Source organism: Anomaloglossus baeobatrachus, chromosome 9, assembly GCF_048569485.1.
Source record: "Anomaloglossus baeobatrachus isolate aAnoBae1 chromosome 9, aAnoBae1.hap1, whole genome shotgun sequence".
NCBI classification, from domain to species: Eukaryota; Metazoa; Chordata; class Amphibia; order Anura; family Aromobatidae; genus Anomaloglossus; species Anomaloglossus baeobatrachus.
In genome coordinates, this window is record NC_134361.1 from 216,059,059 (window position 1) to 216,078,908 (window position 19,850).

The 19,850-nt window shown below is 49.4% G+C and overlaps 1 protein-coding gene across 5 annotated transcripts in view; it reads right to left on the minus strand.

Moving 5' to 3' along the window:
* PNPLA7 (patatin like domain 7, lysophospholipase) overlaps nt 1-19,850 on the minus strand; it is a 207,482-nt gene that overhangs the window by 74,509 nt on the left and 113,123 nt on the right. For all 5 annotated transcript variants that reach the window (XM_075324460.1, XM_075324462.1, XM_075324461.1 and 2 more), the window contains one exon: nt 3,520-3,597. In XM_075324460.1, coding sequence (XP_075180575.1) covers nt 3,520-3,597 — 78 coding nt within the window. The remainder of the gene's footprint in view (nt 1-3,519; nt 3,598-19,850) is intronic.

Below are 19,850 nucleotides of genomic sequence, written 5' to 3' on the forward strand. Positions count from 1 at the left end.
ACTCAAAGCAGGAATCTTTATTGGTCCGGAAATCCACCAACTAATCCATGATGAAATCTTCAAGAAAGAACTCACCCTACTTGAACTAAGTGCATGGGATGCATTTATAGTAGTAGTTCAAAACTTCCTTGGAAACGAAAGAGCAGAAAATTATGCTGAACTAATAGACAATATGCTTCAAGCATACGAAATGCATGGTGCCCGAATGTCATTGAAAATGCATTTCCTACATTCACATCTTGACTTTTCCTCCAAATATGGGTAATGTCAGTGACGAACATGGTGAGAGATTCCACCAGGACATTTCTACTATGGAAAAAAGATACCCAGGTCGCTTTAACCCCAACATGATGGGCGATTACTGCTGGTTTTTGCAACGGGCCACTAGGACCACTCACAAGCGCAAAAGCAAGTGCCTGAAGCACTTTTAAAAGTACTCTGCTGAGTTCAAGGCGATTTCTTAAGCTACTATAAGTGATTTTTAAGTTTTTTGGTTTATTTACCTATACTTCTTTTTCAATAAAAATGATAATACATGTTGTGAAACTGTGGGACATAACGATTCTGTATCTTTATTAATTGCTTATTTTAATTTTCACAAAAATTGGAATAACTTAATATCCTGACGTGCTACAAAAAAACTAACTTCAGATTTGGATTCAGCGCATTCGATTTAGTATAGCGCACATGGTTTTTGCCAAGTAGCAGACAAAAAGTGTTTATTTGTTGTGCTGTGTAATGAAATCTTCCTGCTGCACGTCCGGTGCGGGACATAATCTGGATAAAGCTCAGATAGCGTCTCATCTTCACTGCAGGCCACTTGGGTTTGTCCAAAAAAAAAAAAGTGTCCTGTGCAGAAAGGGCCCCCTCCCATAGAGGCTCTGCAGGCGCTCCGCGCAGAGAGAGAGGCTCCGCACACAGAGGCTCTGCGGGTGCTCTGCGCAGAGAGAGGCTCCGCACACAGAGGCTATGCGGGTTCTCCGTGCAGAAAGAGGCTCTGTGCAGAGAAAATCCTGACATAGATCGAGAAGGCTATTCAGTGCCCTCAGCAGTCAGGGGATATTGGCAGTGAGTGACTGCAGCAGTCAGGGGATATTGGCAGTGAGTGACTGCAGCAGTCAGGGGATATTGGCAGTGAGTGCCTGCAGCAGTCAGGGGATATTGGCAGTGAGTGCCTGCAGCAGTCAGGGGATATTGGCAGTGAGTGACTGCAGCAGTCAGGGGATATTGGCAGTGAGTGACTGCAGCAGTCAGGGGATATTGGCAGTGAGTGACTGCAGCAGTCAGGGGATATTGGCAGTGAGTGACTGCAGCAGTCAGGGGATATTGGCAGTGAGTGACTGCAGCAGTCAGGGGATATTGGCAGTGAGTGACTGCAGCAGTCAGGGGATATTGGCAGTGAGTGACTGCAGCAGTCAGGGGATATTGGCAGTGAGTGACTGCAGCAGTCAGGGGATATTGGCAGTGAGTGCCTGCAGCAGTCAGGGGATATTGGCAGTGAGTGCCTGCAGCAGTCAGGGGATATTGGCAGTGAGTGACTGCAGCAGTCTGGGGATATTGGCAGTGAGTGCCTGCAGCAGTCAGGGGATATTGGCAGTGAGTGCCTGCAGCAGTCAGGGGATATTGGCAGTGAGTGCCTGCAGCAGTCAGGGGATATTGGCAGTGAGTGCCTGCAGCAGTCTGGGGATATTGGCAGTGAGTGCCTGCAGCAGTCTGGGGATATTGGCAGTGAGTGCCTGCAGCAGTCTGGGGATATTGGCAGTGAGTGCCCTCAGCAGTCTGGGGATATTGGCAGTGAGTGCCCTCAGCAGTCTGGGGATATTGGCAGTGAGTGCCTGCAGCAGTCTGGGGATATTGGCAGTGAGTGCCCTCAGCAGTCAGGGGATATTGGCAGTGAGTGCCCTCAGCAGTCTGGGGATATTGGCAGTGAGTGCCCTCAGCAGTCAGGGGATATTGGCAGTGAGTGCCCGCAGCAGTCAGGGGATATTGGCAGTGAGTGACTGCAGCAGTCAGGGGATATTGGCAGTGAGTGACTGCAGCAGTCAGGGGATATTGGCAGTGAGTGCCTGCAGCAGTCAGGGGATATTGGCAGTGAGTGCCTGCAGCAGTCAGGGGATATTGGCAGTGAGTGCCTGCAGCAGTCAGGGGATATTGGCAGTGAGTGCCTGCAGCAGTCAGGGGATATTGGCAGTGAGTGCCTGCAGCAGTCAGGGGATATTGGCAGTGAGTGCCTGCAGCAGTCAGGGGATATTGGCAGTGAGTGCCTGCAGCAGTCAGGGGATATTGGCAGTGAGTGCCTGCAGCAGTCAGGGGATATTGGCAGTGAGTGCCTGCAGCAGTCAGGGGATATTGGCAGTGAGTGCCTGCAGCAGTCAGGGGATATTGGCAGTGAGTGCCTGCAGCAGTCAGGGGATATTGGCAGTGAGTGCCTGCAGCAGTCAGGGGATATTGGCAGTGAGTGCCTGCAGCAGTCAGGGGATATTGGCAGTGAGTGACTGCAGCAGTCATGGAATATTGGCAGTGAGTGACTGCAACAGTCAGGGGATATTGGCAGTGAGTGACTGCAGCAGTCATGGAATATTGGCAGTGAGTGCCTGCAGCAGTCAGGGGATATTGGCAGTGAGTGACTGCAGCAGTCAGGGGATATTGGCAGTGAGTGCCCGCAGCAGTCAGGGGATATTGACAGTGAGTGCCCGCAGCAGTCATGGGATATTGGCAGTGAGTGACTGCAGCAGTCAGGGGATATTGGCAGTGAGTGACTGCAGCAGTCAGGGGATATTGGCAGTGAGTGACTGCAGCAGTCATGGGATATTGGCAGTGAGTGCCTGCAGCAGTCAGGGGATATTGGCAGTGAGTTCCTGCAGCAGTCAGGGGATATTGGCAGTGAGTGCCTGCAGCAGTCAGGGGATATTGGCAGTGAGTGCCTGCAGCAGTCAGGGGATATTGGCAGTGAGTGCCTGCATCAGTCAGGGGATATGGGCAGTGAGTGCCTGCAGCAGTCAGGGGATATTGGCAGAGAGTGCCTGCAGCAGTCAGGGGATATTGGCAGTGAGTGCCTGCAGCAGTCAGGGGATATTGGCAGTGAGTGCCTGCAGCAGTCAGGGGATATTGGCAGTGAGTGCCTGCAGCAGTCAGGGGATATTGGCAGTGAGTGCCTGCAGCAGTCAGGGGATATTGGCAGTGAGTGCCTGCAGCAGTCAGGGGATATTGGCAGTGAGTGCCTGCAGCAGTCAGGGGATATTGGCAGTGAGTGCCTGCAGCAGTCAGGGGATATTGGCAGTGAGTGCCTGCAGCAGTCAGGGGATATTGGCAGTGAGTGACTGCAGCAGTCTGGGGATATTGGCAGTGAGTGACTGCAGCAGTCAGGGGATATTGGCAGTGAGTGACTGCAGCAGTCTGGGGATATTGGCAGTGAGTGACTGCAGCAGTCAGGAGATATTGGCAGTGAGTGACTGCAGCAGTCAGGAGATATTGGCAGTGAGTGACTGCAGCAGTCAGGGGATATTGGCAGTGACTTACCTGGTCCCCTTGTCGGGAGAGGACGGTGCCGCCCTTGACTTGGTGGAGGGTCACGCGATTGTTTAACAGTGATGGGTCCTGGATGGAGAGAGAGGAACAGTTACTAGAGGAGAAAAAAAAAAAATCGAAATAACTGAACACAATGAGAAGAGTCCCCAGTGCGGGCGGCTGCAGCGAGTAATGTATTATATGGCGTCGGTCAGGTGGCTGGAGGACGCAGAAGAGAGCGCGGCATATCTCCTACTACAGAAATATGGAACCAAACTGTGCAAATGGTCTGCATAAAGGTCATGTATATGTACTCAGCTGGTCCGATAGCTATTCCTAAGAAGATCCCACCCATTCATATGCACACTCTGTTCAGCTGAGCATGCATGTGTTCTCAAAGGGGAGAGCGGACAAGCCACTGAGAGACACCTCTGGCAGTAAGGTACTTCCCTTGAGAATAAAGGATCGGGCATGTCGAAGTAAACATACTCGATTCTTAAAGGGGTTGTCCACCTCGTACCGCTGCCTGGGTACCTGGCTGTCCTCCTCCTCCTCCAGCAAAAAGTAGCCTGTGACCACTGCAGTAGTTACATGTCCATATGACCAGGACAGACTGGCCATGTGTGACCACTGCAGCCAATCACTGAAGCATTGTTCACGTGAGGTCACTGATCGGCTGCAGAGGTCACATCTGTTCCTGCTGGAAGAGGAAGCTCAAACATCAGTGGGAACCTTGGGCAGCAGTAAGAGGGGCAGATGCTTAGGTTTTAGTGGTCAGTGATCGGAGGGTCCGGCGGTTCCAGAATTTGGAATGCAGCACTGGGAACTATAGATCTCTTATTCTCCGGACTACGCCCGGCTTTACGCAGAATCTTCCCAATCCTGAGACATGTAAGATATATTAGACAGGAAAATTAGGATGGGGCAGAGCGGAGGGGCGCACACTGGGGTTCACACGGGTATATTTAGGAGATAATAAGCAGTGCCGCCCGGCGCTGACATGTGGGCGGTCGCAGCGGGGAGAGCGCGGGAGACGTGTGTTGTTTTACCGTAATTACCCTGCGAGGAGCTGTAATTATTTGAGGCAATTTCAGTTTCGATCAAGGATCTGTTACATGATTCATATCAGAAGCGCGATAATGGAGGAGGAATCCGGGAGAGGGTCGGCGGTCCGGGGGGCGCTGCGGTCACACACATTAACCCCCGGCTTACAAAATAGAAGAAGAGGAGAAAACTTCTCATGTGTACGTTATTCCCAATATTAGGAAGACTTTACTATATGTAATCACAACGTATTCACACCTACCAATAGACACCAGGACGGCGCTCACAAGAGGCAGCCATCTACAGGGAAATAGGGGAGAGGTGCTGGGATATGTGGTCCTGCCACCAAGTATAATGTAGAGGGCACGGGAGACAGAGGGGAAAAAGGGACCACAATCTGAGGACCATTGTAAGAAGGAAAACAACAGTTATTAAAAAAGATGATAGGCCAGGATCCTCTGGGGTAGTGCATTCCAAAAAACTGGTGCAGCGCAAGAAACGTCTTAGAAATGGAAGTGCGAGGTTCAGATTATGAAAGTGTTTGATCATTACCAGAATAGAGAGGATGGGTAGGGTGGTAGAAATGAGAAGATGTAGGGCGGTACAGCACTGTGGAGAGGACAGGTAGAGTGGTAGAGATGAGGCAGGAGATGTAGGGTGGTGCAGCATGTGGAGAGGACGGTTAGAGTGGTAGAAATGAGATCTACGGCAGTGCAGCACTGTGGAGAGGAGGAGTAAGGTGGTATAGATGATGAGATGTAGGATGGTGCAGCACTGTGGAAAGGACGGGTAGGGTGGTAGAGATAAGGAAATATAGGGTGGTGCAGCACTGTGGAGAGGATGAGTAAGGTGGTATAGATGATGAGATGTAGGATGGTACAGCACTGTGGAAAGGACGGGTAGGGTGGTAGAGATGAGGAAATATAGGGTGGTGCAGCACTGTGGAGAAGATGGGTAGGGTGGTAGAGATGAGGAAATATAGGGTGGTGCAGCACTGTGGAGAAGATGGGTAGGGTGGTAGAGATGAGGAAATATAGGGTGGTGCAGCACTGCGGAGAAGATGGGTAGGGTGGTAGAGATGAGGAAATATAGGGTGGTGCAGCACTGTGGAGAAGATGGGTAGGGTGGTAGAGATGAGGAGGAGATGTGGGGCAGTGCAGCACATGGAGAGGACAGGTAGGGTGGTAGTGATGAGGAGAAATAGAGCGGTGCAGAATTGTTGCGAGGATGGGTAGAGTGGTAGAGATGAGGAAATATAGGGTGGTCAAGCACTGTGGAGAAGATGGGTAGGGTGGTAGAGATGAGGAAATATAGGGTGGTGCAGCACTGTGGAGAGGATGAGTAAGGTGGTATAGATGATGAGATGTAGGATGGTACAGCACTGTGGAAAGGACGGGTAGGGTGGTAGAGATGAGGAAATATAGGGTGGTGCAGCACTTTGGAAAGGACAAAGTGATAGAGATGAGGAGGAGATGTAGGGCAGTGCATTACTGTGGCGAGGAGGGCGGGTAGGGTGTTACAAATGTAGGTCAAGGCAGAATGTGGAGAAGATGGATAGAGTGGTGGACAAAGATGAGGAGCTGATGTAGAGCGGTGCAGACAGAGAGGAGACTGTATTTTACAGGGGGCCATGATGTCAGAGACAGTGGATACACTGTGTGCCCGTGTGTAGTAAAGAAACCTCTCAGCCCTTGCCTGGTCCCCAGTGAGGACTCTGCCCCAGGACACTGCTGACATATTGCGGCACTGTACATTTCCTCTATTGCGTCTCGGCACCTTTACGTTGCACCACAAAAATGTAGAACATAAAAAAAATCTATATATCTGAAGACCCATGAAGAAAACAAGTTTTCAGTGGAGATGTCAGAAAGTTCTTCCTTCGGTTATGCATCTTTCCCCTTTCTAATTGTAGCTAATCATCCCGTCCGTCAATCATCCCCAGCGCTGGTGATCGCATCAATCATCACCATCATTATCTACAGCCATTATGAAAGGTCAGTCCGTGTGAGATGAAGAAACCCGACATCCATAGCCATTAGTGCAAACTACCAAAAGCATAAAATTAACAAAATACCAAAAATAAACTTTAAAAAGATGAATACTGATGACTCTCCCGGGCCCCGAGCTGTATCAGATTGCACCACGATGCCACATTTAATGGAAAAGGGCCAAATACCAAGACGATTGGGACGGAGCCTTTAATGCTCGTGTGACCCGAGAAGACAACTGCGAAATGTAATCGCATTACATAAAGATTTCGGGTTTCCAGCTGAGCACTTTCAACGGAACCCAAAAGAACATCACAAGGAGTTTCCAGGAATTTACTGTATCACATAAGCTGCAACCATGGCAACGAGGCAAAGTATCAGCAGGAGACACCGAGGCACAACGTACCTCCTCCTGCCCGCAGGATACAATGTAACAAAGCGCCAGATCATCACACAGGGGGCACAAGTCTATTCCCAGAAGCCACTGGGGGGCTATGCTTCCAGGCAGAGCATCGTGTTGGCACCCTCAGATGACACCTCCTGTCAGTCACCTCGTCTGTACATCATCCAGACGGCAGATGAAAGCTTTTGAAATCAGTGTTGAGTCATAGATTCTCCAATCTTCAGAGCTGAAATCACAGATTCTCCAATCTTCAGAGCTGAAATCACAGATTCTCCAATCTTCAGAGCTGAAATCACAGATTCTCCAATCTTCAGAGCTGAAATCACAGATTCTCCAATCTTCAGAGCTGAAATCATAGATTCTCCAATCTTCAGAGCTGAAATCATAGATTCTCCAATCTTCAGAGCTGAAATCATAGATTCTCCAATCTTCAGAGCTGAAATCATAGATTCTCCAATCTTCAGAGCTGAAATCATAGATTCTCCAATCTTCAGAGCTGAAATCATAGAGTCTCCAATCTTCAGAGCTGAAATCATAGAGTCTCCAATCTTCAGAGCTGAAATCATAGATTCTCCAATCTTCAGAGCTGAAATCATAGATTCTCCAATCTTCAGAGCTGAAATCATAGATTCTCCAATCTTCAGAGCTGAAATCATAGATTCTCCAATCTTCAGAGCTGAAATCATAGATTCTCCAATCTTCAGAGCTGAAATCATAGATTCTCCAATCTTCAGAGCTGAAATCATAGATTCTCCAATCTTCAGAGCTGAAATCACAGATTCTCCAATCTTCAGAGCTGAAATCACAGATTCTCCATCTTCCGAGCTGAAATCACAGATTCTCCAATCTTCAGAGCTGAAATCAGATTCTCCAATCTTCAGAACTGAAATCATAGATTCTCCAATCTTCAGAGCTGAAATCATAGATTCTCCAATCTTCAGAGCTGAAATCATAGATTCTCCAATCTTCAGAGCTGAAATCATAGATTCTCCAATCTTCAGAGCTGAAATCATAGATTCTCCAATCTTCAGAGCTGAAATCATAGATTCTCCAATCTTCAGAGCTGAAATCTCCCAGAATCGCTGCTTGTTCAGTGTCTCTCCCAAAATGATCGATCCCCAGAGTAGTCTCAGTCCAGTAGGATCCAACGTAAAGCTGCTGACCGTTTCTAATGAGAACCAGCAGAATCGGACCTGCAGCACTAAACATACAACATGCGACCAGTACAAGGCTGGACCTGAAGGTCTTCGCGTCCTCTCCTGACAGATGGGCACATCCGCAGCCATAAGACGGGCACGTTACACCCACAGAAGAAGGGAATTTTGTTTACTTACCGTAAATTCCTTTTCTTCTAGCTCCAATTGGGAGACCCAGACAATTGGGTGTATAGCTACTGCCTCCGGAGGCCGCACAAAGTACTACACTTAAAAGTGTAAGGCCCCTCCCCTTCTGGCTATACACCCCCCCGTGGGAGCACGGGTCCCTCAGTTTTAGTGCAAAAGCAAGAAGAAGGAAAGCCAATAACTGTTTCAAAAACAAATTCAATCCGATAAACAATATCGGAGAACTTAACTTATCAACATGAACAACATGTGCACCCGAAAAACAAAACCCTAAGAAAAAACAGGGCGGGTGCTGGGTCTCCCAATTGGAGCTAGAAGAAAAGGAATTTACGGTAAGTAAACAAAATTCCCTTCTTCTTTTTCGCTCCTAATTGGGAGACCCAGACAATTGGGACGTCCAAAAGCAGTCCCTGGGTGGGTAAAAGAATACCTCGTGATCGGGCTGTCAGGCAGCCCTTTCTTACAGGTGGGCCACCGCCGCCTGAAGGACTTGTCTACCTAGGCTGGCATCCGCCGAAGCGTAGGTATGCACCTGATAATGCTTGGTAAAAGTGTGCAGACTCGACCAGGTAGCCGCCTGGCACACCTGCTGAGCCGTAGCCTGATGCCGTAATGCCCAGGACGCACCCACGGCTCTGGTAGAATGGGCCTTCAGTCCAGATGGAATCGGAAGCCCAGCAGAACGGTAGGTGTGAAGAATTGGTTCCTTGATCCACCGCGCAAGGGTGGATTTGGAAGCTTGCGACCCTTTATGCTGACCAGCGACCAGGATAAAGAGTGCATCCGAACGGCGCAGAGGCGCCGTGCGGGAAATGTAGATCCTGAGTGCTCTCACCAGGTCCAACAGATGCAAACCCTTTTCAAATTGGTGAAGTGGATGCGGACACAAAGATGGTAAAGTGATATCCTGATTGAGATGAAAGGAAGATACCACCTTGGGAAGAAACTCTGGAATTGGACGCAGTACTACCTTGTCTTGGTGAAACACCCGGAAGGGAAATTTGCAAGATAACGCCGCCAGCTCTGACACTCTCCGAAGAGACGTGACCGCCACCAGAAAAGCCACTTTCTGTGAAAGCCGAGAAAAGGAAATCACCTTCATAGGCTCGAAAGGCGGCTTCTGGAGAGCAATCAGAACCTTGTTCAGATCCCAGGGCTCCAATGGCCGCTTGTAAGGGGGAACGATATGACAAACCCCTTGCAGGAACGTGCGTACCGTAGGAAGTCGCGCCAGGCGCTTCTGAAAGAATACGGATAGCGCGGAGACTTGACCTTTAAGGGAGCTGAGCGACAAACCTTTTTCCAACCCAGACTGCAGGAAGGAAAGAAAAATAGGCAATGCAAATGGCCAGGGAGAAACTGCCTGGGCAGAGCACCAAGATAGGAATATCTTCCACGTTCTGTGGTAGATCTTGGCGGAGGATGGTTTCCTAGCCTGTCTCATGGTGGCAACAACTTCATGAGATAAACCTGAGGTCCCTAGGATCCAGGACTCAATGGCCACACAGTCAGGTTCAGGGCCGCAGAATTCAGATGGAAAAACGGCCCTTGAGACAGCAAGTCTGGACGGTCTGGTAGCGCCCACGGTTGGCCTACCGTGAGATGCCACAGATCCGGGTACCACGACCTCCTTGGCCAGTCTGGAGCGACGAGAATGGCGCGACGGCAGTCGGACCTGATCTTGCGGAGCACTCTGGGCAACAATGCCAGAGGTGGGAACACATAAGGTAGCCGGCTTTGTTGTTGTGCCGTGACGCCATCAGGTCGACGTCCGGCATCCCCCAGCGGCGACAGATCTCCTGAAACACGTCCGGGTGAAGGGACCATTCCCCTGCGTCCATGCCCTGGCGACTGAGAAAGTCTGCTTCCCAGTTTTCCACGCCTGGGATGTGAACTGCGGATATGGTGGATGCTGTGTTTTCCACCCACGTCAGAATCCGCCGGACTTCCTGGAAGGCTTGCCGACTGCGTGTTCCCCCTTGGTGGTTGATGTACGCCACCGCTGTGGAAGTGTCCGACTGAATCCGGATCTGCTTGCCTTCCAGCCACTGTTGGAAGGCTCGCAGAGCAAGATAGACTGCTCTGATTTCCAGAACATTGATCTGAAGGGTGGACTCTTTCTGAGTCCACGTACCCTGAGCCCTGTGGTGAAGAAACACTGCTCCCCACCCTGATAGGCTCGCATCTGTCGTGACCACCGCCCAGGATGGGGGTAGGAACGACTTTCCTTTTGACAATGAGGTGGGAAGAAGCCACCATTGGAGAGAGTCCTTGGCTGCCTGAGAGAGGGAGACATCCCTGTCGAGGGACGTCGACTTCCCGTCCCATTGGCGGAGAATGTCCCATTGTAGAGGGCGCAGATGAAACTGCGCGAAAGGGACTGCTTCCATTGCTGCCACCATCTTTCCTAGGAAATGCATGAGGCGCCTCAAGGAGTGCGACTGGCCCTGAAGGAGAGATTGCACCCCTGTCTGCAGAGAACACTGCTTGTCCAGTGGAAGCTTCACTATCGCTGAGAGAGTATGAAACTCCTGCCAAGATATGTTAGTGATTGGGTCGGGGTTAGATTTGACTTTGAAAAGTTGATAATCCACCCGAACCTCTGGAGAGTCTTCAGTGCCACGTTCAGACTGTGTTGGCATGCCTCTTGAGAGGGTGCCTTTATAAGTAGATCGTCCAAATACGGGATCACAGAGTGACCTTGCGAGTGCAGGACTGCTACTACTGCTGCCATGACCTTGGTGAAGACCCGAGGGGCTGTCGCCAGCCCGAAAGGTAACGCGACGAACTGCAGGTGTTCGCTTTGTATAACGAAGCGTAGAAAACGCTGATGCTCTGGCGCAATCGGCACGTGGAGATAAGCATCTTTGATGTCTATTGATGCTAGGAATCTCCTTGAGACATTGAGGCTATGACGGAGCGGAGAGATTCCATCCGGAACCTCCTGGTTTTTACGTGTTTGTTGAGCAACTTTAGATCCAGGACGGGCCGAAACGACCCGTCCTTCTTTGGCACCACAAACAGATTGGAGTAAAAACCGTGACCTTGTTCCTGAAGAGGAACGGAAGTCACCACTCCTTCCGCCTTCAGAGCGGCCACCGCCTGCAGTAGAGCATCGGCTCGGTCGGGCGGTGGGGAAGTTCTGAAGAAACGAGTTGGAGGACGAGAGCTGAACTCTATCCTGTACCCGTGAGACAGAATGTCCCTCACCCAACGGTCTTTGACCTGTGACAGCCAAATGTCGCCAAAGCGGGAGAGCCTCCCACCGACCGAGGATGCGGAAAGAGGAGACTGAGAGTCATGAGGAAGCCGTCTTGGTAACGGTTCTTCCTGCTGTCTTTTTTGGGCGTGATTGAGTCCGCCAAGAATCTGAGCCTCTCTGATCCTTTTGAGTCCTTTTGGACGAGGAGAATTGGGACCTGCCTGAGCCTCGAAAGGACCGAAAACCAGACTGACCCCTCCTTCGTTGGGGTTTGTTTTGTCTGTGTTGAGGTAAGGATGAATCCTTACCCTTGGAGTGTTTAATGATTTCATCCAAACGCTCACCAAACAATCGGTCACGAGAAAAAGGCAAACTGGTTAAGCACTTCTTGGAAGCAGAATCTGCCTTCCATTCTCTCAACCACAGGGCTCTGCGTAAAACCACGGAGTTGGCTGACGCCACCGCCGTACGGCTCGTAGAGTCTAGGACAGCATTAATCGCGTAAGACGCGAATGCAGACATTTGAGAGGTTAAGGGTGCCACCTGCGGAGCAGATGTACGTGTGACCGAGTCGACTTGTATAAGCCCAGCTGAAATAGCTTGGAGTGCCCATACGGCTGCGAAAGCTGGCGCCAACGACGCTCCAATAGCTTCATAGATGGATTTCAACCAGAGCTCCATCTGCCTGTCAGTGGCATCTTTAAGTGCCGCCCCATCTTCTACTGCAACTAAGGATCTAGCTGCAAGCCTGGAGATTGGAGGGTCCACCTTGGGACACTGGGTCCAACCCTTGACCACGTCAGGGGGAAAAGGATAGCGTGTATCTTTAAGCCGTTTAGAAAACCGCTTCTCAGGATAAGCGTGGTGTTTCTGGATTGCGTCTCTAAAGTCAGCGTGGTCCAGAAAAGAGCTTAATTTACGCTTGGGATATCTGAAATGGAATTTCTCATGCTGTGAAGCTGACTCCTCCGCAGGAGGAGCTGGCGGAGAAATATCTAACATCTTATTGATGGACGCTATAAGATCATTCACTATGGCGTCACCATCCGGTGTATCCAGATTGAGAGCGGTCCCAGGATCAGAATCCTGATCAGTTACATCCGCCTCATCACCCATAGATTCGTCCCGCTGGGATCGTGACCAGTGAGACGAAGTTGAGGGCCCCTCATAGCGAGCCCGCTTAGGTTGTCTGGGACTGTCGTCCGAGTCAGAGCCGTCACCCTGGGGTGCATGTGACACCCCCGGAGCTTGGAAGTGTTCCAGCTGTGGGGGACCAGGGAGCAATGTACCAACAGTGTCCATGGTCTGAGTTAGTGGTCTAGACTGCAATGTTTCAAGAATCTTTGACATAGTCATAGACAATCTGTCAGCAAAAGCTGCAAACTCCGTTCCTGTCACCTGGACAGCATTCTCAGGTGGTACACCCTGGGTCACGTCCAGCAGAGGCCCCGGCTGTGCAAGTGCCACAGGGGCCGAGCACTGCACACAATGGGGGTCAGTGGAACCTGCCGGTAGAGCAGCCCCACATGCGGTACAGGCAGCATATAATGTCTGTGCCTTGGCACCCTTGCGTTTTACGGACGACATGCTGTTGCCTCCTTGTAATCTAGGAGGGTATATAGCCGAGAATCACCAGCGACCGTACAGTGCAAAGTATTTGCAAACACAAAATACTAAGTACACAAAAGGCACAAGTGGGGGTGAGCCCTTGAGGCTGCTTACCGCCCGCTAAACAGCGGGTATGAGGCCGTAGAATCCCGTGTCTGGGTCTCCCCGTCTCCCCTCTGCAGCTCAGCGTGCAGTCAGGAATGGCTGCCGGCGTCCTGTGAAGAGGGGCGGACCGTGGGCGTGCCACAAACAAAAGTGCGGGAAACTGCGTCCTACTGTGCCTGGTGTGAGGGCTGGAGTATGTAAAAACGACTCCAGCCCTCAGCGCTGATGCTCTGTACAGCGTCCCGCCCTCCTCCTGACTGGCAGGTGCGGAGGCGGGAACGAACGAACTAGGCCGCAAAAGCCGGGGACTGTAGTAATAAGCGCGGCCGTGATATATGCACGGCCAGCGCGGAAGTCCCCGGCGCACCACAAGTCCCAGCCGCGTCGCAGTGTGACTGACCCCAGCGGCCGGCGCGACCGTTCGCCCTAAGTCTACCCACTCAGCCTGAGCTGTAGTGAGGAAAATGGCACAAGCGCAGCAGCGCTGATGTCCCCGGCGCACTAACACACCCAGCAATGCTGCGGTGTGCGCGCGGTATGCACGGGGACACAGAGTACCTTGACGGAGCAGGGCCCTGTCCCTGACGATACTCCGCTCCATATCCAGCGGCTTCTCCAGGGGCTGCGGATGGAGCACGGTCACAGTGCCTGGAGACCGGTAAAATCCCACTTCACCCAGAGCCCTGAATAGGGATGGGGAAGGAATCAGCATGTGGGCTCCAGCCTCCGTACCCGCAATGGGTACCTCAACCTTAACAAACACCTCCGACAGAAAGTGGGGTGAGAAGGGAGCATGCTGGGGGCCCTGTATGGGCTCTCTTTTCTTCCATCCGAAATAGTCAGCAGCTGCTGCTGACTAAACAGTGGAGCTATGCGTGGATGTCTGACCTCCTTCGCACAAAGCAAAAAACTGAGGGACCCGTGCTCCCACGGGGGGGTGTATAGCCAGAAGGGGAGGGGCCTTACACTTTTAAGTGTAGTACTTTGTGCGGCCTCCGGAGGCAGTAGCTATACACCCAATTGTCTGGGTCTCCCAATTAGGAGCGAAAAAGAAATTCATCCTTTAATGTCTAGGGTAGTCAGTATAGAGGCCCCCTTACTAGATCTCAAGTAATGGATACACTGCTGAGATTTTCATTTTATTATTCATTTTGGTTATATACATTGCAATTTATATTTTAGTATTGTGGGAAAAAATGAAAAAAAAAATTTTATAAAAAAAATAAATGATATATTACATAAATACATACACAATAATAATATACAGTGTGTCCGTCCATATCCTGTCCACCGCCACTAACTTGAGAACGGCGGCAGCTATAGGCATAGAAGTGGTATCTAGGTATAGTAAAGTAGCTATGCGCTACGCAATGAAACCACCTATAGCGCCACCTGGTGGAAAACAACGGAGTTAGCATTTTTATCTCGAAAACGGAACGAGATAGAGAAAAAAGTGAATTAAAAAAATTGTAGGGCATCATCAATTCAATACGAATCGACACCTTGCATACAGAAATGCTATGATATGAAACCCATGACCCCCCCACAAAACATTGAATGCTGGTCACGCATATGGCGCTCATGTAACTTTGATGCTCAGTGGCCCCCGTCAGCTGCAATGCACATCTGCACTCTGCACAGCATACTGTATCTTGCTGCAATGCACATCTGGCCTCTGCACAGTATACTGTATCTGGCTGCAATGCACATCTGGCCTCTGCACAGCATACTGTATCTTGCTGCAATGCACATCTGGACTCTGCACAGCATACTGTATCTTGCTGCAATGCACATCTGGCCTCTGCACAGCATACTGTATCTTGCTGCAATGCACATCTGGCCTCTGCACAGCATACTGTATCTTGCTGCAATGCACATCTGGCCTCTGCACAGCATACTGTATCTTGCTGCACGTTGTGCAATATGGCAGGTGACACGTTTGCACAAGCATCTGTGATACGTGGTCATAGGTCCTGCAATGTTGGTGGAGGGGTCGCATACACCTGCTGTGTGATGTGACCTCACAGAAAGAAGTCCAATGGGGTCAGGTCAGGTGAGCGGAGGCCACTCCACACAGCCACCATACCCAATGACTTGTAGGAAGGTCTCCATGAGGTATCGCTTCACGTCCGCAGCCTTGTGAGGTTTACACCTTCCAATCATAGCATTTCTGTATGCAAGGTGTGGATTCATATTGAATTGATGATGTCCTACAACTTTGTAATTCACTTTTCTTCTCTATCTCGTTCCGTTTTTGAGATAAAAATGCTAACTCCGTTGTTTTCCACCAGGTGGCGCTATAGGTGGTTTCATTGCGTAGCGCATGGCTACTTTACTATACCTAGACACCACTTCTATGCCTATAGCTGCCGCCGTTCTCAAGTTAATGGCGGTGGACAGGATATGGGTGGACAGGGCTGTGGAGTCGGAGTCGGAGTCGTGGAGTCGGAGTCGGAGTCGGAGCTCATTTTGGTGGAGTCGGAGTCGGAGTTGGAGTCGGTATAAAATGCACCGACTCCGACTCCTAAAATATATAATAAATTGGGGACAGGAGTGCAATGCAGAATGTGCTGAATATTTTACTAAATAATAACATTTAGTATAATGCTTATATTTAAGTGAAAAATGTATTGTAGTATAATGTGAACATCAGACATTTAATTGTTTTTATGATACAATAATCAAGATATTTGGATAGAACATAAAATATTTATTGGATACAACTTTAGAACACAAAAAACTAATAAATTGTAAATATGTAATATTATATATATATACACAGTGTATATACACACACAAGATATATATGTAATCTACTGTATATTACATAGTGTATTACATATTTACAATTTATTACAGTTTTTTGTGTTCTAAAGTTGTATCCAATAAATATATTTTATGTTCTATCCAAATATCTTGATTATTGTATCATAAAAATTATTAAATGTCTAATGTTCACATACACATATTCATGTACTACAATAAATTTTTCACCTAACTATAAGCAATATATGTAGGAGTCGGAGTCGGAGCCGGAGTCGGAGTCGGAGCCGGAGTCGGAGTCGGAGCCGGAGTCGGAGTCGGTGCAAGAGAATTTGAGGAGTCGGAGTCGGAGTCGGAGTCGAAGGTTTGGCTTACCGACTCCACAGCCCTGTGGGTGGACACACTGTATATAGGTGCGGTGGACAGGATATGGGTGGACACACTGTATATAGGTGAGGTGGACAGGATATGGGTGGACACACCGTATATAGGTGCGGTGGACAGGATATGGGTGGACACACTGTATATAGGTGAGGTGGACAGGATATGGGTGGACACACTGTATATAGGTGCGGTGGACAGGATATGGGTGGACACACTGTATATAGGTGAGGTGGACAGGATATGGGTGGACACACTGTATATAGGTGCGGTGGACAGGATATGGGTGGACACACTGTATATAGGTGAGGTGGACAGGATATGGGTGGACACACTGTATATAGGTGCGGTGTATACAGGATATGGGTGGACACACTGTATATAGGTGCGGTGTATACAGGATATGGGTGGACACACTGTATATAGGTGCGGTGGACAGGATATGGGTGGACACACTGTATATAGGTGCGGTGGACAGGATATGGGTGGACACACTGTATATAGGTGCGGTGTATACAGGATATGGGGGGGGACACACTGTATATACTGGTCTCCCATGGCAACGTTCCATTCCATGTGAAAGTATCTGCAACGTGTGACCAGACCCTAAAGAATCTATAGTTCATCCTGAGCCTCCTGGTGCATGCCAGGAATAAAGGAAGGGTTAAATAAGAGGAGAGCAGTGAGCGGCAGAAAGAACCTAGAAGGGAGGGATACTGAAACGCCTCTGCCATGTGAGGAGCCCTATGGACTCTATCTGCTCCTGCATGGCAGCTGAATTATAGCAGAGCTGAACGCGCTCATCGCACGCTGCATTTGAAGGAAATTCATCATCTCCCTCTTCAGCAGCGATTCTAATAACCGGTCATCGTCTTTGCTCTTGTAGTCAATTTGCGGATCTCAATGATTTTCCGTGCGGCATTATGTTGATTATAGCTCTGCACATGGCACAAATAGCAGTCATTTCAATCCCATCCCACTGGTGCGTCTGTCACCCCGGTAGCCCTACATCCCAGACACATGTAATGAGCAGCTTGTGCGGCACAAATACAAGGTTACCGCCGGCTCGCAGCGAGCGCGCCAAATGGCAGCTGAAATCCTGATGAGAGGACGACGCCAGAGAGATCTGCCCGGGATGAAGAAAAAACTAATTAAAATATGGGGTACAGAGAGATCCTCTCACAGGGAGCCAAATATGTGCAGCAGGGTTATTACAAGGTACATCATGTTATGTCCCTGAACACAAAAGAGGCAGTGAAAATCTCCTGGATAAATTAGTTTAATAAGTGCGGTGCCTTACATGCTAATTAAAGGGCAGCGGTACAAGACAATACTCGGCAAGAGTCGTCCCAAAGGGTTAAACCACCCTGCAAATGCCGGAACCATTAACTACAAGACGTATGAGGAGTAATGTTTTGCAGATGGTCTGCGCTCAGTTCAGGCTTGTATAGATTGACAGCGCGGTGATGCGGTGAACCGGCGGCGGAGGGGGGCGACCGTGTGCACGGTCAATAGATTGCAATGGATGAGACGACCGCAAGTCAAAACATCCAAAACTCCGTCTCTCACTCAATAGATATTGACCCGTCTGCTTCCGGGGCTAATGAAGATCATTCATCGTGAACAGAGTCCATCAGAGGAAGAAGACAACATTACAAATATTCAGGGGGGTACAGCCTGGACATGGGGGGGGATAGAGAAGGGGGATCATCTCGCTCCTGTCCTGAGCTGAAGGTTAAAAAGTGGTATACAAATATTGCAAACAGGAGCAAGAAAGAAGAAAGGACCTCAGAGTTCTTGCCCCGTTACTCTGGGACCTCGTTAAACACACCACGCAATGGACACGCCTCCGTCCTTGAGTGGTGCACACATGACCGGGCAGTGGTCTCACCGGCGAGAGGGGAATGATGGTGTGAAGGTGGTCTGAGCTGTACTTTGTTTGTGCAAACGTAATAAGAATATCTGTGCATGTAAATAATCAAAATATAGATGTAGTAGCATAATTATCTGTCTGTCTACGTAGCAATTGCACAGACCTATAATATAATTCAAAGCTGTATAGTCATGAAGGGGTTACCAAGAATGAGTGAACAGATGTACAAACGATGGAAGTCTTAACGATGAGTAAAAGACTTATCAGTAGTGTTCACACAGAAAGAATGTACAAGAAACAAAGATATGTTTTAGAATATGCTGGGAGAAATTAGGGAGTGAAATACTCCTTACTCCCTTGTTCTAACGTCAAGATTAGAGATGCAAACTGTATAATTGGGTTTCTTCCAATACACGGGCTCAGATGATGACGCTGGCTGAAGGAGAGAACATGTCTGTGTGTTCATTGTCTGATACATTGATATTACGGCACGGATATACAGCTAATACGGCACCGTCTCTGGATTCCCTGTATGAAGATACCATTAGCAGTCTTCACCCAAAATTCCTCCCTTGACAATGGTATAAATAGAGATCAATGTTAGAGTAACCTGGGTCCATTGGTGGCATTAGAGAGTACGTCACAGACAAGGTGGCGCTGCAGTGCGGGAAAAGGATGTGTACGCCGTCATTCAACCACCGGTACGGAGGAGAACACTATCACCGGAGATACAGTGGCTGAGAAAGGAAATACCTACCTATATCTCACACTCAGAAGCAGGCACTAAAGCAGTGGAAACTTACCTGCCACGCATCAGCCATCCCCTCCAGCTGCAGGAGCTTTCAACATGACAGGGAGCAGACCCCTCTCTGTGGAGGCATTCATTCTGTATTGAACCCACAATATTTGCAGGTTTCCCCTATATCCCTTTTCTTTTATAAACATATGGACACAATACTTCCTAAACATGGGGCTTGCCTTTCCGTTTAAGGGTTCGCTGATCAGGAAGAGTCCAGGTGCTCATTTACCCGGGTGGTTTACCCGCCCTCACAACAGCTTTACACATCCCACCTGTTACTATTCTGGACTGGCCCCTCTTTACCTACAGGAGCTTGGAGACAGAATTCACCCAGTCTTCTTCCACAAAGACAGGGGGGGGGACCCCAAAAGTTGAATAATCTTTCCCCTAAATTATCATTCACATTTAGAAAAAATATTCAAAGACCTTGCAAAGAATGATAAAAAAAATCTATTCCAGAGTGCGGGAGCATAAACAAGCTCAAAATGGATTTTGTCCCCAGGTTCTTATCTATTCTCCTACCTCTAGTTTTGTTTTTAATACTTAAAGGCCCAGTCACACTAAACAACTTACCAGCGATCCCAACAACGATCCAACCTGATAGGGATCGCTGGTAAGTTGCTAGGAGGTTGCTGGTGAGATGTCACACTGCGACGCTCCAGCGATCCCACCAGCAACCTGACCTGGCAGGGATCGCTGGAGCGTGGCTACACGAGTTGCTGGTGAGCTCACCAGCAACCAATGACCAGCCCCCAGCGCCGCGTGGAAGCGATGCTGCGCTTGGTAACTAAGGTAAATATCGGGTAACCAACCCGATATTTACCTTGGTTACCA